This window comes from Heptranchias perlo, chromosome 2 (assembly GCF_035084215.1).
Source record: "Heptranchias perlo isolate sHepPer1 chromosome 2, sHepPer1.hap1, whole genome shotgun sequence".
Classification (NCBI taxonomy): Eukaryota; Metazoa; Chordata; class Chondrichthyes; order Hexanchiformes; family Hexanchidae; genus Heptranchias; species Heptranchias perlo.
Window position 1 is genome coordinate 74,569,312 of NC_090326.1, and position 26,591 is coordinate 74,595,902.

Sequence of the window (26,591 nt, forward strand, 5' to 3'; positions counted from 1 at the left end):
AACAAATAACTTATTAAAAAAATGCTAGACTTTGTTTCTTTAGAAATTAACTGAACATCACTTGATATAAAGACTTATGTCAGACATGGAAAAGATTAAAGTGTTGCATAGGGTTTCACCTCATAAAAAAGTTAAACTGGTCTAATCGCCAGATTGCTGCAGATTTAGCCACTCTTTACCTCAGAGTGCCCCAGAACCAACAGGTCAGGTATAATCACTTTACAGTCTTATTGCCTGTCTCATTATGTAATGATTCCTTTAAAAAGTGTTTTGCATCAGATCTTTACAAGAACTGTGCAAACCCATGGAACATTTCATTATAACCTAACAATGAGATTTCACTTTTTGTAGTGTTTACCCGTATTGTATTTCAGCACAATTATAGTTCCTAACCCTTCTAAATTCTTTGATAGGGCCAAAGGCCGGTTCCTGCTGTCCAAATAGAATTTGTATACATTTCCCAAATATGTACCTGAATGTAATGTAAAGTCACACATTAAGGAAATAGATTAAAAAGTTCCCTTTACTGAGCTGTATACCTCCATTTGAGGGTCACATAGACTCAATGATCTTAAAACTGATTAGATATTAAAATTTAAATCTGTATTTATTTGAAATCAGAAATATTTTAATTATGTTTGGTTTGATAAAATAGACGCATCTTTATCTGCTAACGGCCTGCTGGGAGCTATTTAGTATAATCACCATTGCTGAACTAAATTGCCAAAGGCTGATACTCTAAAATAATCAATAAGCTAACAATGAATGTTTACAAGTACTAGTATGTGCTCAATCGTACATGCTTTTTATTCATTTTTATAAATTGGTTCCTGACTGGACAAGTCTTATTTATTTAGTACTTTTTTAAAATTAAAAATAAATGAATTGTTTTTAGCCAGCAGATTGGACATGAGTTTGGTGGAGCAAACTGTGAGACCATGAGCAGCCTCTTAATATAATCAGTTTCTGTGCTATCTTGCAGTACAGCTTAATACTCTAAAACATAATCAATATGGCTAATAATAATGGATTAAAATTATGGCTGCTTAGTCATAAACACAAATTGGTCTATTTTTAAAAAAATACTTATTGTATATAATTCATCATTGATTTAAATGTTTAATACCCAATTAGTTTTATTAGAAAATGAACAGGAAACTTTTAAATTCATATTTATTCACAGACATTTTATTTTGATAGTCAATTTGATTTCTGGGATTGAGCTGTTTTAAGAACAGATTGTGTCTGACAAAGGACATTAGACAGTATTGTTTCCATTTGAGCTTGCTGTCTGGTGGTAGTCTCCCTGTCTGACTGTCTATCTTCCACAAGAATTGGACCCTTTCACAGATCACGGTCATTGGCTGTCATCAATCTGCTTCCTTATTTGTTTAATTATTGGAGGGGGAGTGTTGAGAGCACCTGTATATAAATCAGATTTTGGCATTTTGAGTGGTATGCGTTCACTTATGCATGTGAAATGTGTAAAATTTCTATTTTTTAAATTGGTACAGATGGTAATATTTTTCTTGAGGTAATTGATCCCTTAAATTTATTTTGGAAGTGCTGTATAACATTGTAGAAACCTAAGTAAAGTAAATTGAACTATTGCATGCAAGAAATGTGCGATGCACAAGTAACAGTCAACAGTGATTGCTACATGCAGCCACCAGATTATTGCATGTATAGAGAGGACAACCAGGTTTATAGCAGTTATAATGTTCAGGCTCCTCACAGCAGGAACATTTGCATGGACCAGACCTGGATTGTGAATCAGCCTTAGAGTTACCCTGGAAACGAGTTCAAGAGCGAGTATTGTAACATGAACACAAGTATGAACCGCTTTTGCCAAGCTGAATATTTTGATGATGGCAAAGATGTTTTTTGTTAAGAACAGTCACCATCTTTCTCTCCGAGAAAAGGTATAGTCCATTGTGAGATCTATTTTTAATCTTGCGTTTCGTCCTGCATGCTTACCATAGACCTACAGCTGAGGCGGCTGTGAATCTCCTGCTGTGTGTATGGATTTGTCAAATGTATGGCACCCAAGTTTGTGCTTGCATTTTGAAACTGCTTTAATGTGAGACCTTGAAGCTATCCACTTTTCTGTGTATTCTAGTGAAAGTGGGAAAGTAAAAGCGCTTAAGTTGCCAAGTAATGTCAAGGTTTCTGTAATAGTGTACCGTAAAGTAACTTGCCTTTCTGTAATAGGCTAACAAATCAAAATTTAATTTGTATATATTTATTATCCTCATGATAAGAACATTACAAAGTCATGAAAATGTGCAGTTTTAATACAGTACAACTGCATGTTTCTGAATTAATGGCTGAGGCCTAACCATTATCAATATATTTGACCTAATTAGTCACAACGTGAAGGATGAAAATTTGACTCAGCACTTGCATTCGTAACTACACTTTGAAGATTAAACATCTTTGCTTATCCTTTGGTATCATTTCTATTTCAGACATGTTTGTGTCAATCTGTTTGCATTGTTGGATCACTTGGCTGTATACAGGCTGGAGCTTTTTTTATTACATTGACAAACCATAGTGCCAGGATACACACAAGGTTGAAAGAGATAAAAGAGACAACAAAGTAAATCAAAAAGTAGTGATTTGGTAATGCCAAACTTGGGAGTAGGAAAGTGTTCCATGTGACTTGATTTCAATGTAGTGGGGATTTGCAATCTAGAAGGAACAAAAGACGGGCACTGACTATAGTAGTATCAAAGGGAAGAAAGGTTGCAGTGGAGAGAGATAGGTTGAAAGCTAGAAGTGAAAAGAGATCACCTATCAAATGGCCAGCTTTATTTTTTTGTTGTGTCCTGCCCTGGAGTGTGAGGGAGTTTCCAGAGGAGTCCTACATTCAGAAGCAATATTTAAGTCTTGGATGGATTTGACTTTATAGAGAATTAAGAGTTGCTGTGGTACAAAAGAGGAAACTGAGCTTATTGAAGACAACTTTGGATAAGGACAAGATATGGGCGTTCCATTTGAGGTGAGGAACATAGGAATTGCTAGACGGAAAAAGACCAAGGTCCATCTAGTTCGCCTTCTATCATCCTGGTAGTCACATGATACAATGATAATGGAGTTGTTGACTAATCATAGCAATCAATATCTATCAATTAGTCGACAACAGACCCATTATTTCTTACCCTTTCCTTTTTGCTGTCTATAACTATTTTTACAAATGATTTTAGTGTTGTACCTTTCACTTCCTGGATTTAATATTGGAGCTTGCAGCAATCCTTCACAGCTTGTCAAGGATGCTGCAATCTGATTGGTCGAGGGGAGAGAGTGATCCTCTTGCTTCTCCCCATAGGTCCCAGCTTCGCTGGAGTTAACGCTGGGCTCTTCTCCGCTTCCTACTAGAGGAAGTGCACCCTGTAAATTAGTGGGTTAGTATAAATCTATGGAGGGGTGAGTACTGTTGGTTCGCCACTCCGAGCAATTTCTGGGTCATTAGTTATTTTCCAGCGAGGCAGATGAGCAAGTTGGCGCTGGTCCTTTGTTTCTACTGATTCCAGCCAGAGATATCCCTTTAATTCGAAGCTGTCGTATCACCGGTGAAGCAGGAGGAGTAAGATCCGTATTTCCACGTTTCACTGTACATGTGCAAGCGCCGGAACTTGCTCCTCGATTTCGCCACTAACGACGGTGAGCGCTATTGAGCTCACCGTTCTTTTCTAAGTAATTTCTGGGCCACTTTAATAAATGAATGTGTGATTGGGTCAGTTTAGATGACATCAGCAACTATATATTTCACACCAGCATCCATTTAAAGCTAAGTAACAAACAGTAAGAGACAGATTGGAGCCAGGACAGTGCAACTTGAGTTTAGCATCACTTGTTTTCTGTTACAGATGTTTTGATGCTGTGACAGGGACAGAAATCAGATGGGAGAGGTTCAAGCATGGAATTGTGGTAAAAATGGGCATATATTATGGAGGCAACAACATGATCAAGGACTTTAGAGAGGAAAGGGGATAAGAGATAGGCCAGTGGTTTGCATGGAAAGAGGGTTTGAGGGTGGGGTTTTTGAGGAGAGGAGTGTTGACAATTTTGAAAAGGAGGGGGAGAGGGGGCCCTCAGGACAAAAGGGGCTCCCCTAATGACCCAGAGTTGAAGTCACTGTAACAGGGTCTCCAGTCCGTGCTGAGTTACCTGTTCTCAGACAGGAGACAGTAGTGACACTAATTGCTTTCAACATCCCTGAGTTAGGGAAAGGAAAACTATCCAAGATTTCTTTTCCTGATTTCTATCCAGTCTGCTGGAAATGCACATGCAGATATCCGGTTAGGATAGGATTGGGCTTGGCTGTGATGCCCCCAATGTCAAATAGCCTGCTGACGTTCAGTATCTAGGCTCATTCCTAAATAATGGTCAATTGGGCGTGGTGCCGGAGGGCGACCACTGCCCATAGAATTGTGCTCAGTAAAAGAGTTGGTGACTTCAGTAAAAGAAAGGTGATGGTGGGGGATCAACTTTTACACTTAACAGCCAATATCCTGCCCAATGCCCTGATCAGGAGGGGCAATTATAAAGAGAGAAACAAGTAAACTAACTATTGTAATGAATTAAGTGGAATGTTTTTCAGTCTGCTTTTCATTAGGCTAATATATATACTTGAAGTGATTAGCAGGCCAATGTCAGAGCAGTATTCCTATTGCACAAGTGAACGTTCTTCCATTTCCCACACTGACCATGCTGTGGCTTCTCTGTGATTGACATTGTAGTTACAAAGCAAAAATAAAATGTGAATGGTGGAAATCTGAAACAAAAACAGAAAATTCTAGAAACGTTCAGCAGATCAGTCAGCGTCTGTGGAGAGAACAAGTTAATATTTCTGATGAAAGTTCTTCACTTAAAACATTAACTTGTTTCTTCTCTCCACAGATGCTTACTGGCCTGAGTATTTGCACCATTTTCTGTTTTTGATGGTATACAGCAAAATTAAAGGCAGTTTTGCATAACAGACCCTTGCCCACGAGGAACTAGGTTGAAACTGTATAAACTCATTTTACAAAAGATGCTTGCAGCCAGCAGAGGAGACCTCCAGTTTATGGATTTGTCATTTTTTGCCTCAATTGACACTGACCTGCAGACTCTCCATTACCAACATATCTGCTCTGTGGTTTCAGCTGAGCTGAAGGTTTATAATGCATGTTCACCTCGTAGCTTTTCCACAGGCACTCTCTGTGGACTTAATTAGTATCATTTTATACATTGCAGTGATGTACAGACTTTTGTAAAACAGAACTATTTCTGTTTGTGTCATTTTGCAGGTTATATACCAAGCTATCTGGACAAGGACGAACTTTGTGTAGTGTGTGGTGACAAGGCTACAGGATATCACTATCGTTGCATCACTTGTGAAGGGTGCAAGGTAAGCAACTTCGGCTGTCTCAACAGTGCTGTACAGCCATATGTACACCTGAGTATGTTTTTCTATTGCATTGTTTTATTGTAAATGGTTCTCTCTCTTCCAGTACTGACCCACTCCTTTTCAAAACAGTCATTGCCCCTCTCCTCAAAAATCCACCCTTAAACCATCTTTCCATGCAAACTACTGGTCTATCTCGAATCTCCCTTTCCTCTCAAATTCCTTGATCATGTTGTTGCCGCCCAAATTACAGGATTAAGTGTGCAATTTAAAATAACAAAATGTCATTTTGTCTGCTTCCAAATCGGAGTAAACCAATAAAGGAGGTCTACCTTTGGCAGAGAATAATACCGCAACTCCATGTTTGAATCTCTCCAATTTGGTTCCTGTTTCTTCCACAGCATCAAAATGGCCCTAATCAAAGTCACAACTGATCCTCTGTAACTTCAACTGTGGTGCAATATCTCTCCTCATCCTTCTCCAACTTTCTGCAGCCAGCCTTTGACACAGTCAAATACGTCATCCTCCTCCAATGCCTCTTCTCCATTGTCTGGGCTGCCCTCACTTGGATCCACTCTTAGCTATCCAATCATTGTCAGAGCATCTCCAGCAATGGCTTCTCTTCCAGTCCCACACTATTACCTCCGGAGATCCCCAAGGATCAATTCTTGGCCCACTCCTCTTCCTCATCTACATGATGCTCCTTGGCGATAACATCCAAAGACACAGGATAATCTTCCACATGTACGCTGTCGACAGTCAGCTCTACCTTTCCACCACCTCTCTCGAAACATTCACTGCCTTTGCATTGTCAGACTGCTTGTGCTACATCCAGCCTTGGATGAGCCAAAGTTTGCTCCAATCAAACATTGGGACGGCCTCCCATCCTCCACACTCCGTAAACTTCAGCTCATCCAAAACTCTGTTGCCCATATTCTATCCCGCACCAAGTCCTGCTCATCCATGATCCCTGTCCTCATTGACCTAATTGGTTTCTGGTCCACCAGCATCTCCAATTTAAAGTTCTCATCCTTCTGTTTTAACCCCTTCATGGCCTCGCCTCTTCCTGTTTCTGTAACCTCTTCCAGCCCTATAAACCCAACCCTCGAACTTTCCATTCCTCCAACTCTATCCCCACCATTGGCAGCTGTGTCTTCAGCTGTCTAGGCCTCATACTCTGGAATTCCCTCCTTATAGCCCTCCACCTCTCAACCTCCATAAAATCCACCTCTTAGACCAAGCTTTTGGTCACCCGTCCCAATATCTCCTTCTTTGGCTCGATGTCCATTTTTGTCTGCTTAGGCCTCCATGAACTGCCTTGGGACATTTTTCTATGTTAAAGGTGCTTTATTAATACAAGTTGTTATTGTTGTAATTCTAGAAATAATTTCACTTTTTAGTTTTAGTCTTGACAGTAGACCTGGAGTCTTTTATTTGTAGTTTTCAAAGGAAATTTAGTTCTAGTTTGAGACTAATCTATTTTTTCCAAATTTCAGCTGCATATTTTACTTCTAGTCCTGGAAAATTTTCTAGTCTAAAATTTAATTTTTGCTTTCCATATTTTCATTCTATGCTTAGCAATAAATTGTTTACATATGGGTTTAAATAAATGTCATTGTTGTTTCATTTCTCGCATAACTCACCAGGTCACAGGAAATGCTCAGAAATAACACATTTATGGTTGAATGACAATTAAAATTTAATTTTGATTTTGGGACCACTGCATGGACTCTGCAAGAGGTGGTTTTACACACCCCTGATTGGAGGAGCTGACCAGGGGGAGGGGCTACAAATTGAATAGCAGCAATCCTTAGTGAGGCTTGCTGGGTATATTTAAAGAAATGCACCCACGAAAAGGGAAATGGTTCACATTGGGTAAGGGACAGAAACTTTGTTGACCTTTAAAAATGCTGTCAATATTTACATGCTTATTTTAACCATTTCCAAAGGCTCTTTGGGGCAAAAAAAAAGTGCCGAACAAAACCCAGGAGCTGGCACAATAAAAGTGCAGGCAGGAACTAAAGTCCGCGGGCTAGTGATGGAGTGGCACACCATTTGAACCCGCTGTTTGATGGTTGGCGAAGTGGAGGTGCTGGTGCATGAGGTGTGTCTGAGGATGTTGTCATGTTTGCCACTCCCGGATACCCTGCCTAGAGGACAGCAGGGCAGCAAGCCTAGTGAGAGGAGACAGCCAAGCTTAACATGAGGTGCATTACCTCTAAACTTTCCCAAGACCTGGGGACAGACATGGAAAACAACAAAGGTAAGCGTAGTTTATTCATTATCTACATGTCCCATGTATGCATCCCACAAAATTTTGCTGGGCAACCTGTTGCATATTTACTGGTAGCCCATACCAAGTCCGCATAAAACCTTACAGCCCTTTCACTACTGACCATAGAGTGCACATTACAGCATAACTTACAATTGAAAACCTTGATGTAGCAAAGGGGCGTCAAACATAAAAGCACTTTAATACAACTTAGCTTCGTGATGCATGGTCTCTTAATGACACCCCAGGATGGGCTGCGGCTTTGGCACATGTCCGACACTGTGTGTGTGCTCATTCAACTTTCAAATAGAAGAGTAATTTTGACATGTTGCATGACAAGATGGCAAATAATACAAAGGACCAGACCCCAACTGCAGGAGGGCTCATAAATTAGAATCCCTTGACTCCTTCGAAGGAGGGCAGTCTTGTCCATAAGAGCTTTGAAGGGGTAATGAAAGGTGAAGCCACAGATCTCCCCCAGGTAGTACCATCCAGTTCTTATGTCTTGCCTCCCTTCCCACTCACTCCCTAACAGGGATACGTCCAACCACACAAACCGCATACACGGTTAGTATGATGTTATACAAGCTCTGCTGAAACAGCATTGTAACATTAGCCACTTTTCTGTCATTATAGGCCTAGAACAGCCGGTGGGCCGGGAGAAGATAACACACTGTGTCCCTCTCACTAAACTTTGCAAGCAACAGCACAGTTACACACATCTTGGAGGATGCAATTGGTGAGCATCAGCGGGTGGCACTGGGTAAGTCACTATGCACTGTTGAGGAGGAGCAGGATCCTGCTGGTCACAGAGGACATCCTGTACATTGGGACATGCAACAGTGTGGTGATGTTGGGCAGTGTTGCTAGTCAGTAGGAAAGCCAATAGCTGGCCATGCTGACCAATGCATCAGTCAGTTGCTTGGTACATCTGTGAACAGCACATTTACTGAAAGTGCTGATGATGCCTATACTAGATTGGAAGGAGGTGGAGCCAATAAAAGTTGAGTGCTCTGGTAACCTTACCTGCTATTGACAGTGGCATAGACTGGCTGCAGGTATCCTCACAGCATGTTTCTTTGGTTAACCTTAGCCTTCGCAGACACGGTTCCGCAGATAAATCCAGGTAAGGCCGAATCTGCCCTGTATATTCAGTTTGAAGGGGAACATGGGAAGGCGCAGTCCTTCTCTGGTGCAGCCTCACCTGCTCGGCATTCCTCCTCTTCGTGTCCAGAATACACAAATATAGCAGGTTTCTTATAGGAGAATCCAATATGTCAATCTTTAGGACCAAATCAAAATATGGCAGTGCCAGAGCCTGAAACCAAATGAGTGGCCAAAAACCAGTACACAGCTGGCATACTTAGTGGACAATGCATCTAACCCATTGTAATATTGAAATGACCCTCCCATCTCTGTCACAGGAGCTCCCTGTGCCAGTGCTAATATGCACTGGAAATGCTGATAAGATCTCTGCCCATACTTCACAAGGTCAGAAGATAATTACGGATGAGGAAGGCCATTTGGCCCATCTTAGTTCAGCTGTCCATAAAGACCCTGAAGTCCTGCCAATGCAGCATCCAATTATTATCTAAAAAACTCCAGGGTTTTCTCTTCCACTGCTCTTTTGTGAATTCTGCTGGGGTTGTGTGTGTGTATTCATTTTTCAACTCACACATGAGGAATAACCACTTAGGTGAGCTATTGGAAAGCACTACCTCCTGTACTGTACTAGTGTTGGAATAGTAATTGTGGGTTACAAGTGTCTTCATGAAAACTTTTTTTTAATGTATTTTTAATCATGCTCAATTCTGGTATACTCTCATTAAATAAGGAGCTGTATTTTTATTTGAATTTGAATTCTTTGCTTTTCCCTCCCCATTTTCCCCCTTGAAAGTCAGACATGCACTAGGGCCAAAGAGACATGATATGCAGTGAATCGGGAAATTTTAATGTGGGTCATATCTTCGTACAGTTTGTGTCTGTCCTTTCTTAAAAATTAAACAATTGCAGATATTTTTGTCATGTTTATTACAAAATGGTGTGAAAATGGGCAGGCTTGAATTTAAAGCTACACATTTTTTGTTAAACTTACTTGAAAAAAGTAAGTTCTCATGAAAATCATCTACTTTGCAGTCTTAGATGCGGAAACAGAGTTACTTCACGTGTGATTAAAAGAAGTATTTAAGCATCATCATCTAGGTATAAGCATGTGGATTTTGGCTTTGCTGAAGTGAAATTCTGTTTCAGAAAACTGAAAAAATTTAGCTTTGCGTTTTCAAAGCTGAAGAGCAAAACACTCTTCCCAACTCCTTGCAGACGACTTCCCGAAGAGGGAAAACTGAATATATGAAACATAGAGAAAAGTTTTTTCTTATTAAGTCTGAAATAGAATGCACAGGGAGTTAAAATAGAATACCTTTATAATTGGATAGTTCGCAGTTCTCCTATGTGTCTGATCCACATTGATTCCTTCATTAAGACTTTCACGTACAGTTGAGCCTGCTTAAGCGAATATTTGCCAATAAAATTAATTTGTTTAAGCAGGCTATTCTGCTGAGTCACTTTCCCACTTTCCTACTTTCCAATTTTTCCCATTGGTTCTCCTGCTCATACAGTTTCAAAATAGATCAGTAGGTTGCCACAAGTTGATAATTCTGCCTACTGGTAGAACAGGTTCATCACGTCTGAGACAGAGAGGCTGGGGAAAGCACTGATGCCCATTTTACCGTACAGATTCATGGTATCCAGTCTCTGAGAGCAGCATTATAACCTCCATCTGATTTATATTCATCATCCACAGATGCTGCCTGACTTGCTGAGTATTTCCAGCATTTTCTGTTTTTATTACAATCAACACTTCATCAGGCCAAGTCTCAGGCAGCATAGACCCTTCACCCCAACCTGGCAAAATGAGCCCGATGGCTTCTTCCCATTGGGGACTACACAGGTTAATAAAAGTCAATGTAGGTCGGCAAGCACATGGGGTGATGGGTGAACAGGACTTGGTGCAAGTTAGGATACGCACAGCAGAGTTTTGAATGAGTTTATGGAGGGTGCAAGGTGGGATGCTAGCTACGAGAGCATTGGAATAGTCGAGTCTAGAGGTAACAAAGGTATGGATGAGGGTTTCAGCAGCAGATGAGCTGAGGTGGGGTGGAGACGGGCGATGTTTCAGAGGTCTAAGTAGGCGGTCTTGGTGATGTAGAGGATATGGGAAGCTCAGTTCAGGGTCAGATAGGACGATACTGTTGCAAACAATCTGAAGAGGGAGAGGGATGGAGTCGGTGGCTAGGGAACGGAGTTTGTGGGGCCTTGTAAGGGATTAATCCTCTGCCCACCCCATACAAGGCCAGCAATTTAGGAGGGATTAGAGCCGGGACCTCCCAATCCTATGTCCCCAGCCTCTCAGTTGGTAGGTGCATCATCGGATGTGGTATGAAGCCAAATGCACAAGACCACCATTTAGTGCTTGCAGATCCCATTTGTAGATGATTATGCAATTTTAATTGGAGGAGAATTTAATTGGACAAAATTTCTGCTCATCCAATACTGGATGTCGGACAAGCAGCATGACAAATCGGAGGCAACGGAGGGGTCAGGAGATGGTAGAGCTGGGTGTCATCAGCATAGGTGTGGAATCTGACGTTGTGTTGTCGGATGACGTCGCCAAGGGGCAGTATGTAGATGAGAAATAGGAGGGGACCAAGGGTAGATAATGGTGCACGAGCGGGAAGGGAAGCCATTGGTGATTCTCTGGCTATGATGGTATAGATGGGAATGGAACTAGGCGAGGGCAGTCCCACCTAGCTGGATAATGGAGGAGAGGGGTTGGAAGAGGATGGTGTGGTCAACCGTGTCAAAGGCTGCCGACAGATCGAGAAGGATGAGGAGGGATAGTTTACCATGGTCACAGTCACATAGGATGTCATTTGTGACTTTGATTACATAGAATGTACAGCACAGAAACAAGCCATTCGGCCCAACAGGTTCATGCCGGTGTTTATGCTCCACATAAGCCTCCGCCCACCCTTCTTCATCTAACCCAATCAACATAACCTTCTATTCCTTTCTCCCTCGTGTGTTTATCTAACTTCCCTTTAAATGCATCTATGCTGGTGGCCTCAATTACTCCATGTGGTAGCGAGTTCCACATTCTTACCACTCTCTGGGTAAAAAAGTTTCTCCTGAATTCCCTATTGGATTTATTAGTGACTATCTTATATTTATGTCATCTAATTCTGGTCTCCCCCACAGGTGGAAACATCTTCTCCACGTCTACCTTATCAAACCCTTTCATAATCTTAAAGACCTCTATCAGGTCACCCCTCAGTCTCTTTTCTAGAGAAAAGCGTCCCAGCCTGTTCAATCTTTCCTGATAGGTATAACCTCTCAGTTCTGGTATCACCCTTTTAATCATTTTTGCACCTTTTCCAGCGCCTCTATATTCTTTTTACAAATGCGGAGACCAGAACTGTTCACAGTACTCCACGTGTAGTCGAACCAAGGTTCTGTGCAAGTTTAACATAACTTCCCTGCTTTTCAATTCTATCCCTCTAGAAATGAACTCCAGTGCTTGGTTTGCTTTTTTTGTGGCCTTATTAATCTGCCTTGTTACTTTTTTTGTGTATCTGTACCCCCAGATTCCTCTACCCCATTTAGACTCTTATTTTCCAAGGAATATGTGGCGTCCTTATTCTTCCTACCAAAATGTACCACCTCACATTTATCTACATTGAAATTCATTTGCCAATTACACACCCATTCTGCTAGTTTATTAATGTCCTATATTTTGTCGCAGTCCTCCTCGGTATTAACTATACCCCCCAAATTGTACTTCTGATTCCCGAGTCCAAACCATTTATGTAAATGGTGAACAACAGTGGTCCCAGCACCGATCCCTGAGGAACACCACTTCCCAACTTTTGCCAGTGTGAGTAACTACCTTTAACCCCTATTCTCTGCTTTCTGTTTTGTAGCCAGCTTGCTGTCCATTCTGCTACTTGTCCTGACTCCACATGCTCTGACCTCAGTCATGAGTCTACTATACGGTACCTTATCAAAGGTCTTTTGAAAATTCGAATATATTACATCTACTACATTACCCTTGTCTACTCTTTCTGTTACTTCCTCAAAGAATTCAATAAGGTTGGTCAAGCATGACCTTCCCTTTTGAAATCTGTGCTGACTATTCTTTATTATATTTTCGGTTTCTAGATGTTTTTCTATTACATCTTTAAGTAAGGATTCCACTATCTTTTCTACCACTGACATTAAGCTAATTGGTCTATAGTTCCCTGGACTTGTTCTATCTTCCTTTTTAAATATAGGAATCATATTAGCTGTCCGCCAGTCCTCTGACACTATTCCCTTTTCTAATGAATTTTTATATGTGTGTAATAGCGCCTCTGCTATCTCTTCCCCAACTTCTTTTAATATGCGCGGATGCAATCCATCTGGACCAGGGGTTTTATCTTTTCTAAGCTTTGATAGTTTTTTAATTATCTCCCCCCTTTCTATCTTAAATGTCTTTATATCTTTTTTGATCTCCTCTAATGTCACGGATAAAGGCTGTTTCAGTGCTGTGGCAAGGGCGGATACCTGATTGGAGAGGTTCAAACATGGAGTTGCGGGAAAGATGGGCACGGATTTTCAGAGACGACAACATGTTCAAGGACTTTGGAGAGGAAAGGGAGGTTCGAGATGGGGCAGTAGTTTTCAAGGACAGAGGGTTCACAGGTGGATTTTTTGAGGCGGTGCGGTGTCGTCAGCTGGAGGAGCTCAAGCTCCAGGTTTCAGAGCTTGAGCAGCAGCTGGCATCACTGGAGTGCATCCGCGAGGCTAAGAGCTACGTGGATAGCACATTTCAAGAGGTGGTCACCCCACAGCTTAAGAGAGTTCAGGCAGAGAGGGACTGGGTGACCGCCAGACAGACAACAAGGACCAGGCAGGTAGTGCAGGAGTCTCCTGAGTGCATCTCACTCTCTAACCGGTATAGTAATGAAGAGGGTTCCTCTGGGGAGTGCAGCCAGAGCCAAGACCATAGCACCATGGGTGGCTCAGCTGTACAGTGGGGGGAGGAGAAAGGTCAGGAGAGCAATAGTGATAAGGCATTCTATAGTTAGGGGAACAGACAGGTGTTTCTGCGGCTGCAGACGTGACTCCAAGATGGTATGTTGCCTCCCTGATGCCAGGGTCAAGGATGTCACTGAGTGGCTGCAGAACATCCTGAAGGGGGAGGGTGAACAGCCAGAGGTCGTGGTCCTATCGGTACCAACAACATAGGTAGAAAGAGGGACGAGGTCCTGCAGGTAGATTTTAGGGAGCTAGAAAAGAGATTAATAAGCAGGACCTCAAAGGTAGTAATCTAGATTACTCCCACGTGCTAGTGAGTATAGAAATAAGAGCAGATGAATGCGTGGCTGGAGAGATGGTGCAGGAGGGAGAGCTTTAGATTCCTGGGGCATTGGGATCAGTTCTGGGGGAAGTGGGACCTGTACAGGCCAGACAGGTTGCAACTCAACAGAGCTAGGATCATTGTCCTTGCGGGGAGGTTCGCTAGTGCTATGGGGGAGAGTTTAAAGTAATTTGGCAGGGGGCTGGGCACGAAGATATAGCAATGGAAAGGAGAAATTAGAGTAAGAAATAGTACGGTATTAGGTAGGATCAGACTAAGAGAGAATACAAGAAGGACTAAGATAGGTTAATAGTGCATGTGTATAAACACACGAAGCATGGTGAATAAGGTTGGTGAGCTGCAGGCGCAAATAGCCACATGGGAATATGATGTGGCGATAACAGAGAGCTAACTCAAAAAAGGGCAGGGTTGGGTACTAAATATTCCTGGATACAAGGTGTTCAGGAAAGAAAGGAGGGTGGCAGTATTGATTAAGGAGAATATTGCAGCGCTGGAGAGAGAAAATGTCCTGGAGTGGTCAAGGACAGAATCTATTTGTTTGGAGTCAAGAAACAATAGAGGTGCTATTACACTACTTGGTGCATTCTATAGGGCAACAACTAATGGGAAGGATATAGAGGAGTGAATTTGCAGGGAAATTATAGAGAGGTGCAAGAGCCATAGAGTAGTGATAATGGGGACTTCAACTATCCTAATATAGACTTGGAAAATAATAGTGTAAAGGGCAAAGAGGGGGAGGAATTTTTGAAGTGTGTTCAGGAGAAGTTTCTTCATCAGTATGTTTCTGGCCCAACGAGGACGCATTGCTGGATCTAGTTCTGGGTAATGAGATGAGACAGGAGGAGCAAGTGTCAGTGGGGGAACTTTTAGGGAATAGTGATCATAGTATCATAAGGTTTAGATTAGCTATGGACAAGGACAAGGAGCACTCTCGAGTAAAAATACTCAATTCGAGGAGGGCCAATTTCAGTGGGATGAGAACGGATCTGGCCCAGGTAAATTGGAATCAAAGATTGGCAGACTGTAATCAAACAATGGGCGGCCGTTATGGAGGAGATGGTTCGGGTACAGTCTAGGTACATTCTCACGAGGGGGAAAGCTAGGGCAACCAAAGCCAGAGCTTCCTGGATGACAAAAGAGATAGAGAGTAAGATGAAGCAGAAAAAGGGGGCATGTGACAGATGTCCGGTTGACAATACAAGTGAGAACCAGACTGAATATAGAAAGTTCAGAAGGGAAGTGAAAAAGGAAATAAGAGGGGCAAAGAGAGAGTATGAAAATAGACTGGCGATTAACAGAAAAGGGAATCAAAAAGACTTCTATAGGCATATAAACAGTAAACGGGTAGTAAGAGGAGATGTGGGACCGATTAGGGACCAAAAAGGAGATCTACACATGGAGGCAGAGGGCATGGGTGAGGTACTAAATGAGTACTTTGCATCTGTCTTTACCAAGGAAGAAAATGCTGCCAAAGTCGCAGTAAAAGAGGAGGTAGTTGAGATACTGGATGGTTAAAAAAATTAATAAAGAGGAGGTACTAGAAAGTCTAGCTGTACTTAAAGTAGATAAGTCACCTGGTTCAGATGAGATGCATCCTAAGTTGATGAGGGAAGTAAAGGTGGAAATTGCAGAGGTACTGGCCATAAACTTCCACGGGGGTGGATACCAAAGGACAGGAGAATTGCAACTGTTATACCCTTGTTCAAAAAAGCGTGTAAGCAACTACAGGCCAGTCAGTTTAACCTCGGTGGTGGGGAAACTTTTAGAAACAATGATCCAGGACAAAATTAACAGTCATTTGGACAAGTGTGGATTGATTAAGGAAAGCCAGCACAGATTTGTTAAAGGCAAATTGTGTTTAACAAACCTGATTGAGTTTCTTGATGAGGTAACAGAGAGGGTTGATGAAAGCAATGCGATTGATGTGGATTTAAGGTGATTGGCAAAAGTACCAAAGGCGACATGAGGAAAAACGTTTTTACACAGCGAGTGGTTATGATCTGGAATGCACTGTCCCAGTGGGTGGTGGAGGCAGATTCAATAGTGGCTTTCAAAAGCAAACTGGATAAGTACTTGAAGGGAAAAAATATACAGGGCTACGGGGATAGGGCAGGGGAGTGAGACTAGCTGGATTGCTCTTGCAGAGAGCCGACATGGACTTGATGGACCAAAGGGCCTCCATCCGTAATGTAACTCTTTTATGATTCTATGACGGCAGATTTGAAGGTGAAGCGGACTGTATTGTTGTAAACATGACATGCAAGACCAAGTAATTACACAAAGTGAAGTAAGAGACATGCTTTTAACTTAAACTGTGCGTATACCTAACATTCCTTCACTTGAAGTACATGGAAGATTAGCCTGAAAGAGGATACAAGTGTTGAAGACACAAGCTCTGTTTTCTAAGGGGACTTTCTGTTAATGCTTTCCCTCTCTTCCACCCACGGCATCCCCCAAGTGCTGCTGTCTGCTATTTATTTCTTTCTCCCCCCACCTCCCTCCTTTATAAGGGAGCCAGAATGTCAAAGAAAATTACATAACCATCTCCAAATGGGATCTGCAAGCACCAATTGGTGGTTTTGTGCACCTTGCTTCATACCATCGCGGATGATGCACCGGGAACACAGGAAGTGTCAGCATTGGGAGGGCCTGGCCCTAACCCCCCCCTCCTAAAATGCTGGCCTTGTAAGGGTTGGGCAGAGGATTAATCCCTTGCCAGGCCTCACAATCCTCTTGGTGTAGTCAAGTCCCAGCCTAATTTATGGTCCTTCCAGTGCACTTCTACCAGATTTATAGCAGTAGTGCACTGAAAAGGCCATGGATTATCAGCCCCTCTATTTATAGGGTTGTAAGAACAGTCAAGGAAGATTTGAACAAGGGCCCATGAAGATATGGTGTACATATAATTTTAATTACACTGCCTAACAATGAAACAGCTAAAACTAAAATGCTGTGGTCCTAGCTAATGTCTTTAAAAGAATTTAGTAAGAATGCTTTGTTGAGATAAGCTGCTCATGATCGGCCAGCCTTATCTTAATCACTGTAGCTCCAGACAATGTCCTTTCTCTTAAAGAAATTATGATGTGGAGATGCCGGTGATGGACTGGGGTTGACAATTGTAAACAATTTTACAACACCAAGTTATAGTCCAGCAATTTTATTTTAAATTCACAAGCTTTCGGAGGCTTCCCCCTTCCTCAGGTGAAGGGGGAAGCCTTCACATCGTTTTCACATCGTTCACCTGAGGAAGGGGGAAGCCTCCGAAAGCTTGTGAATTTAAAATAAAATTGCTGGACTATAACTTGGTGTTGTAAAATTGTTTACAATTTAAAGAAATTAGCCTGTTGAGATAAGCTGCTTGTGGCTGATTGGCCTCTTCTCCTTCCAGTCTAAACTCATTCAGCTGACAACAACAAATCAACCTTATCTTCCCTGACCTTTGTTATGTTGGAAAAACAATGTCACATTTCAAGGCTCCAGGTGCAAGGGTCCAGCTTGATCCAATTACAAGAGCACTAACTACAGCATCTGTAATGGGTAAAATGACAGAAGATCAGTGGGAGGTATTCAAAAAAGAATTTAACATGATACAGAACCAGTTTATACCCCTAAGGGGCAAGAGCTCTATTTGCCAAAAAAAAAAGCCATGGATGAGAAAAGAGATGAGGGACAACATAAAACTAAAAGAAAAAGCATACAAAAATGCAAAAAATAGCACAAATCTTGGTGACTGCGAGAGATGCAAAGAACAGCGAAGGGTGACAAAACAAATAGTAAGAGCTACAAAAAGGGAGTATGAAAAGAAACTTGCAAGGGGTATCAAAATCAACACAAAGATTTTTTACAATTATATTAGGAGAAGGAGGGTGGTCAAGAGCAATGTGGGCCCTTAAAAATTGATAATGATGATATTGTAAATGAAAATAAAGAAATGGTGGACATGTTAAATAATTACTTTGCGTCAGTATTTACAGTCGAGGAAGTGGATAGCATGCCGGACACCCAAAGGAAATTAATTTTGAAACAGGGATAGGGACTCACCATAATTAACATAAGCAAATTAACAATAATGAAGAAAATAATGGCACTAATGTGCGACAAATCCCCAGGACCAGATGGTTTCCATCTCAGGGTTTTAAAAGGAGGTAGGTGAGAACATTGCAGACGCCCTAACTATAATCTTACAAAGTTCTCTCAATTCAGGAGCCGTTCCTTTAGTTTGGAAAATTGCACATGTCACTCTGCTATTTAAGAAAGGTGAGAGAGGGAAATCAGAGAATTATAGACCAGTTAGCCTGACATCTGTTGTCAGGAAATTAGTAGAGTTTATAATTAAGGATAGAGTGACTGAACACCTTGAAATTTTTCAGCTAATCAGAGAGAGCCAGCATGGATTTATAAAGGGTAGGTCATGCCTGATGAACCTGACTGAATTTTTTGAAGAGGTGACTAAAGTAGTGGTCAGGGAATGTCTATGGATGTTGTTTATATGGACTTTAAGAAGGTATTCGATAAAGTCCCTCATAAGAGACTGTTGGCTCAAGTTGAAGCTCATGGAATTGAGGGCAAATTATTGATCTGGTTCAGAATTGGCTGAGTGGCAGGAGACAGAGAGTAGGGATAATGGGCAGGTACTCAAATTGGCAGGATGTGACTAGTGGTGTCCCATAGGGATCTATGTTGGAGCCTCAACTATTCACTGTATTTATTAACAACTTTGATGACAGTATAGAGGCACATATCCAAGTTTGCCGATGACACAAGGATAGGCAGCATTGTAAGCAGTGTAGATGGAAGCATAAAATTACACAGAGAGATATTAATAGATTAAGTGGGCAAAACGTGGCAAATGGATTTCAACATAGGCAAGTGTGATGTTATCCACTTTGGACCTAAAAAGGATAGATCAGAGTACATTCTAAATGGTGAAAAGCTCAAAACAGTGGATGTCCAAAGAGACTTAGAGGTCCATGTACAGAAATCATCAAAATGTCATGGACAGGTACAGAAAATAATCAAAAAGACTAATGGTATGCTGGCCTTTACATCTAGAGGACTGGAATACAAGGGGATAGAAGTTATGCTACAGCTATACAAAGCCCTGGTTAGACCACACCTGGAGTAGTGTGTTCAGTTCTGGGCACTGTACCTTAGGAGGGATGTATTGGCCTTGGAGGGAGTGCTGCATAGATTACTAGAATGATACCTGGACTGCAAGGGTTAAATTCCGAGGAGAGATTGCACAAACTAGAATTGTATTTTCTGGAATTTAGAAGATTAAGGGTGATTTGATCAAAGTTTGCAAGATATTAAGAAGAACTGATAGGGTAGATAGAGAGAAACTATTTGCGCTGGTTGGAGAGTCTAGGACTGGGGGACATAGCCGAAAAATTACAGCCAGAACTTTCAGGAGTGAAGTTAGGAAACACTTCTACACGCAAAGGGTGGTAGAAGTTTGGATCTCTCTTCCGCAAACCGCAGTGGATGCTAGCTCAATTGTTAATTTTAAATCTGAGATTGACAGATTCTTGTTAACCGAAGGTATTAAGGGATATGGGACTACGGAGGGTATATGGAGTTAGGTCACAGATCAGCCATGATCTCATTGAATGGCGGTACAGGCTCGAAGGGCTAAATGTCTACTCCTCTTCCTATGTTCCCTATAAAAGTACAGGTGATTGTAAGAGGTCAGTAGTAGAGGTAAAGTTACAGAGGAGAAGAGAATTACGGCTGTACTCAAGAAGGGAACAGGGTAATATCGTTCCGTTCTTATAACTATCGCTCGAGTATTGTAATCGTCTTAACTTGTGCTTAATCTGATCACCTCAATAAAGAATCTTGTCACCACCCATAAGGTGTAAGGTCCTGCCGACGGTCGCCAGAATTATAATAAATTTGACCTGTCCCTTATAACAAGGTGTAATATCACAAAGTAATATAAGATGGCCTGAAGGACGGTTTTGTTCTAAATCCTGGTGTTTTATGTTTAGGGCTTTTTCAGGAGAACCATACAGAAAAACCTTCATCCAGCCTACAGTTGTAAATATGAAGGAAAATGCATCATCGACAAAGTAACAAGGAATCAATGTCAGGAATGCCGGTTCAAAAAGTGCATTGCTGTTGGCATGGCAACTGATTGTAAGCAAGTTTCATATCGATATTTCAGCTAGTTTCTGTTTCCCATTTTTAAAAATAACTTCTTTCAGTGCCCCTCCTCCTAAGACCACTGCTGCTAACCATTCCATGTATGTTTATAAGGGCAAGTACAGATGCCGTTAAAGAGTATCAAAATCATTAGAACAGTCCTCTTTCAGACTAAAAGCACCAAATGCTTGACATGCACAGCAGGCAAAAATAGCATCTAAAACAGAAAGATCGGTGAATGTTTCAGATGATGAACAGATTCAGACATTGTTCAATCTGTTGGTCATTTTTAGCATTTTCTCTTTTTTATTTCAGATTTCCACCATTCGTGGTTTTCTTTTTATTTATAAAAGCTTGGTAGTTAATGTCCTTTTGAAGATCTGATTCAGAAGAGATTCCTGGAATCACAGCAGTCTAGACATTGGCTGGGGGTTTCTGTTAAACTGGCATCAGTAACATTATTGTAATTATGTTAATGTAGTGACAGTAGGGGGAAGAAAATGATGACAGAATGTAGAAGGAAGAGTGTAATTTTGTTATTTTGTTTCTTTGTGTAATTAGTGGTGTTGGATGATGGCAAACGGTTAGCGAAACGGAAACTAATAGAAGAAAACAGAGAAAAGAGGCGCCGAGAGGAACTGACGAAAACAATTGTAAACAAACCTGAGCCGACAGAGGAGGAATGGGAACTCATCAGAGTAGTAACGGAGGCTCACATGGCCACCAATGCTCAAGGAAACCATTGGAAACAGAAGCGAAAATTTCTGGCAAGTCCCTCAGCGGCGGGTGAAAAATGAGATTGAATTTGTTAATTTGCAGCATTCCCTGAATTAAGCAGTGTTCTTTCATCGCCAAGTTTTGCAAATTTTTTGATGATATTCAATCTTCATCACCAATGATATTGAGAAGAAAACAGTTTCCACAGATGAAATAGTAGAGAAGTTGTGAGAATCTGAAAACATTCTTCAATACTGAGAGGTTTAAAACACAGTTCAAGTAGAGGAGAATGTTAATTAATTTTTTTCTAATTCACACAGTGAATATAGTAATCACATGAAGTCACAGCCCTGAGGAGAGAGGAGAGAGGAGAGGTGAGCAAGGTGAAGCCTGCAAATTTAGGTGCAATACTGCAGGAAAACACAAAGCAATGAGAACAAAAGAAACAAAGTGCTGGAGAAATGCAGGTTATTAGTATCTGAAAAGATTTAAGATAGGGTAACATTTTGGGTGGGGACTTTGTCAGAATTACAATACAATGTAGGATGTCTTATCGAGATGATTGATCTTCTATTTTCTAATTAATTATTGAAATTATTTTAGCAACTACTTATTTGTGCTTGCAAACTGAGGTCTGAGCAGACACAAAGGCCTCGATATTAATTCCCCCGCCCCCGTAACAGACGGGAGAGGTGGGAGGTTAAAAATGAAATAAAAAGTGGACCGTGACTCCACCCCGCAGTGTACTCGCCCATTGCCGTTTTTACGGCAGTGGGTTTCGAGGCGTACGAGTTCCCGAGGGACACTTCATTAACATATTTAAATCCCACAGTGCAATTGGGAGCCTGATTTAGATTTAACAGTTGCCCCGCGGGGTTCCCAGAGGTCGGGAAACCTAGCAGTAAAAGGGAGGTGAGAGCTGCCAGCTCAAGAAGGTAAGTGCCCTTTACAGCATTGCTTGTGGCCAGGAAGAGCAGGAGTGCTCCCCCCGGCTCCGTAAGGGAGCTTTTGGACTCCCCTCAGCCGATCGTGGCTTCTTTCTCCCCCCGCTGCGATCGCAGATGGGCTTCCGCCTGCCCCCGGCACTGATGTCCTCTCCATGCAATGATATGATGAGGTCTTGCCATTAAATTCACAGGACCTCCAAGTCCCCAGCCTCGATGCGTTCTCCGGCCGCTTTCGCCCTCCCCGTAAATATCGGGACCAAAAACGTTTATTCAACTGATCATGTACAAAGTATAGTCCTTGCACTCCAAATTTCTCCTGAGTCAAAGTGAACCTACCTCTGGGATAGGATTCTTCTGGACCGAATTTGGAAGACGTAGGGGGGAGAAAGAAATTGGATAAGGCCTATTATTGGGCGCGGGTACCGCGATCTGCTATTAACCTGTGCCCGATGGCCCCTGCGCAGGCATGACGAGACATTCGTCCAGCCTGTGGACTTACCTTCAAGCAGTGTTGAAAAGTCGGCCTTACATGATCATTCAAGTAAATGCACACTTTCTACCAGCAGGGGAAGCCCCAATCTCTTAAAGGGAGGAAATCTCTTAAAGGTAGCCGGTACCTGTTGTTTGCTAAAAAATAACAGTTTGCGGTCTGCCTGGAGTCTGAATGGAGATCAGACAACGCACACGTAAAAAACAAATGCAGTTCCCGTCCGTATACTTACAAACTGCTGAGTTATGTTAAAACATTGAATAAAGGTTGCGCACTACTAAATCCCGCATCCTCCAATCTGCACACCAGACCTCACCAATCTGCTGATCTGAGTTGGTACCAGGCCTGTGAGGATGCATGCACCAAGGTTCTCTGCTGATTCACTGGAGGCCTTGGTGCAAGAGGTGGACAGAAGGAGGGACATATATATATATATCCGCGGGGGAGAGGGGGGTGGATGGTGGCAAGAAGTCGTCCAGACATATGCCCAAAAGGCAGTGGGAGGCAGCGTGGGACGAAGTCAATACCAGGCGCACAGCACCACAAACATGGATGTAGTGCAGGAAGAAGTTCAGTGCTTTGACACGAGTGATCAAGGTGAGTGAGGTCAGCTGTTAAGTGGTATTATACCACTAGCCGCATCCACTACTGCACGGACTTTACCCCCATCCACCCACAACTCACAGGCCACACACACTGGTAGCTATTCAACCATGACAGGCACATCACCCAGGCACACTTCCAACTTTCTTGCAGGAGAAGGTGGTGCATAACAGAAGGCAGCAAGTGGCAATGGCATTTAGCCCCTCGAGCCTGTTCCGCCATTCAAGAGATCATGGTGGACCTGTGACCTAACTCCATATTACTGCCATAGCCCCATATCCCTTAATACCCTTGGTTCACAGACATCTATCAATCTCAGATTTAGAATTCACAAGTGAGCTAGCATCAACTGCCATTTGCAGAAAAGCATTCCAAACTTCTCCCACCCTTTGCATGCAGCAGCGTTTCCTAACTTCACTCCTGCACGTCCTGGTTCTAAACGTTAGGCTATGTCCCCCTAATATTCAAGTATAGGAGTCCTCCAAAACCAGTTACAAATGTCTCTGCAGCCAGAAGCAATAATCCAGCCACTAATCTGTAAATCCTGAATGGTCCCTTTAAATAGCACTGGTAGGGGGTCCTCCAGCACTTTAAGACATGTTCAGATAGTCGCGGTTAAGAATGAGCTTTGAGTTGAGCGTTAAGTCCCAAAATGATGTCTATCACTTTAAATCAGCGTCCATTTTCTCCTTACTTTATATGCTGCTGGCATTCGCTCTCTGCGCATGCGCTGATACCTATACCAAGATGGCGTCTGGGGCACGTCACGCTGGAGACGTGCATGCGCAGCCATGACGCCATCTTGGCACTTCGGGAGGCCACGTAGCGCCGAAACAACGGGTGCTACACGGCCCAATTTCTAGCCCATAGGGTATAAATTCCTGGCAGATTTGTCACTCCATCAGTGCCATTCGTCTCCTCTATATAAATTCTTTCTTCAGAATTGTGTTTACTTAAGTGATATTTGGGTTTATCCATATTCAACAGACAAGCTAGCCAATCACTTCCCAAAAAGTTACCTCAACAGTCACTCTCACCTCTTCTCCTTCATTGAGGCATTTATTCCCTGTAGCCCCATCCCCTCAGTTCAGAGGCACACCACTCTCCAACTCCGCTTCCTGCCCCCACCCCCCAGTTACCAGAGCACACTACCCCTTCACCTTGACCCCTGTCAATTCACACAGACACTCCACATTTCCTGATCTGCTTTGACCATAGCTCTTACATGACCTTGCTGCTTTAATCCAGGATTGGACTCAGTGCTGCAGACAAGATTCAGCGCAGATCCAGGAATTCTCACTTGCAGCATAGAGTCCGATCCTGAAATAAGGATGCAGATTCGGCAGCGAGCTGCAACTGAGATGGACGCCATCAGTGAATGGACCACAGTGATTTTTTTTTTGGCCAGATCTCTGGTTTGCTGGCCCAGCAATTAAAGAATGTACGGGTTTGTATACGTCTGACAACGCCGCTGGGTGGGGTTGATCTATGAAAAAGGGCCAGGCTTCTTGGGCCTAATGGACTTTTCCTTTCTCTAAAAATTCTAATGTTTTAACTCAAAGTGGCTAGGTACAAAAGGTACTGAGCATCCTTGGAATCAGAGGACAGCATAAGTCATCATTTTCATGAAAGAAATGAAGAGAAGAATTTTTTTTTAAAGTTGTCGATAGTGGATTAATAAGATGACAGGCTTCAAGTTAAATGCAGTGATCAGTTTTACTACTTGTTGCCATAATATGATTGCATAACGATGTTCAGAATCAGGAGTGCACAGATGATTTCACGAAGCAATATTTACACGTACCGTTTTGTTCATTTTCTAGTCTGAAGATATTGGACAAGCACCAATAGTGAATGCACCAGAAGGGAGCAAGGTGGACATAGAAGCCTTCAGTGAGTTTACCAAAATTATCACACCCGCAATTACAAGGGTAGTGGATTTTGCCAAAAAGCTGCCAATGTTCTGTGAGGTAGGATTTTTATTTCTTCATTTTTATGCCCTTTTTAATGGATTATTTGAATCTGATGTGAGCCACAGAACTGTCTTTCTCCATGAGGTTGGAAGGGCCCACTAAATATTAATGCAATATTTGAACTGCCAGTATATGACTTACTTTAAATTTATGCCACTCATGACAACAACAACTTACATTTATATAGCACCTTTAACATAGGAAAATGTCCCAAGGAGTGTAATCAGACAAAAATTGACACCAAGCCAAAGAAGGAGATATTAGGATAGGTGACTAAAAGCTTGGTCAAAGAGGTAGGTTTTAAGGAGGGTCTTAAACAGCGAGTAGGGAAGAATATTTTCAATTATTTTGTGTCTTTTTAATGTAAATGATGTCATTAAAGTAACCTGAAGATATTAATGTCCTTAAAGATGGTTTCACTCTGCTGAATTTCCCTGTTCATCTTACAATGGGGGCAATTTTTAACTGCCGCCTGGAGAGGTTATGAAGTCAGTGCAGTGGCCCCATTATCTGCCCAAAGTCAGCGCCAGGAGGCCCGAACCATTTTTGGGTGAGGCTTCATTTGAATGCTGCTGGCAAGCTGCAGGCACCAAATAGATAGCCCGCTGCAGCTCGGAGGGCAGGAAATGAGCCGGCCAACAGGTCAGAGCTGGGCTGAGAAGGGAGGGGGAGCCAATCCAGGTGGGGGGGGAGGGGGTTTGAGCACGGGCTGGCAGTGGGCCGCAGTATTTTTGTATAGTTAGGAGGAGCATTTTTGGGCCTTTTCTTGAGTGGCCAACCCTTTAAGGATCGCTGGTTAGGCTGCTCAACCCCTGGTACAAGTGGGCAGAGCATGCATGCACGGCACACGCGCCACCCATTTCAAAATTTCAATGGAGCGACCAAGGTGCACCCTCCCCCCCCCCCTCAATTTTCAACTGTTCAGGTGAAAAATGGGCGGTTGGCTGTTGATAATCACCCCCAATGTTTAGTGGTAAATTCTGTGTATTATATCTGGTGATCTGAAGGGAAACAAAGACCTTTCCTCACCAATTCATCATCCTCATACAATTGAATAGGCCATCATCCAAATGGGAAACTCACAGGAATGCTAACCCTTCAACCTGTTTTTGTCCTTAGCCTGTGCTGTATATGAATCCTCGTTCTGGAATCACACCACTTCATTTTCATTTGCTGTCAGCACCAGTTCTACTGTTGTTTTCATTATTGTTTAATTTCCCCATTGCTTATTGTGCTAACTACCACACTGTGGCAATTAGTCCATGGAAGTAACAATTAGAGCAATGATCCTTGAGGAAATTAGACAAATAAACAACAAACTACAGAAACGCTGTCATGGTGTGACCAACAATAACCCTGTTCCTAACAAGAGAAAGTACTTATTATAACCTGTACAATGTGCCATTAAAGCAGTTCCCATTTGGCCACTAAAACTGCCAAGTTTTGTTGCCTTTAACTTATCAGAAACCCACCTTCAGAATAGGTTTAGGAACTTCAGAAGAACAAACTCAAGTTTGGTGTTGGGCCCACTGTAAGCAGCAGTACTGCTGAAAGAGAAGGCAGTGATGGACAAAAAGACCAGTGAAACCATGCCAGAAATAAACTATTAAAAATGATAGGCACAACTGTGCAGGTCCA

General features: G+C 42.3%; 1 protein-coding gene across 1 annotated transcript in view; it reads left to right on the top strand.

The window, feature by feature from the left end:
- The window catches only part of thrb (thyroid hormone receptor beta), a 182,163-nt gene that overhangs the window by 136,254 nt on the left and 19,318 nt on the right, over positions 1 to 26,591 (top strand). Inside the window, exons 4-7 of the mRNA XM_068002949.1 lie at positions 5,292 to 5,392; positions 20,070 to 20,217; positions 20,785 to 20,990; positions 24,804 to 24,950. Of these exons, the coding sequence (XP_067859050.1) occupies positions 5,292 to 5,392; positions 20,070 to 20,217; positions 20,785 to 20,990; positions 24,804 to 24,950 (602 nt within the window). The remainder of the gene's footprint in view (positions 1 to 5,291; positions 5,393 to 20,069; positions 20,218 to 20,784; positions 20,991 to 24,803; positions 24,951 to 26,591) is intronic.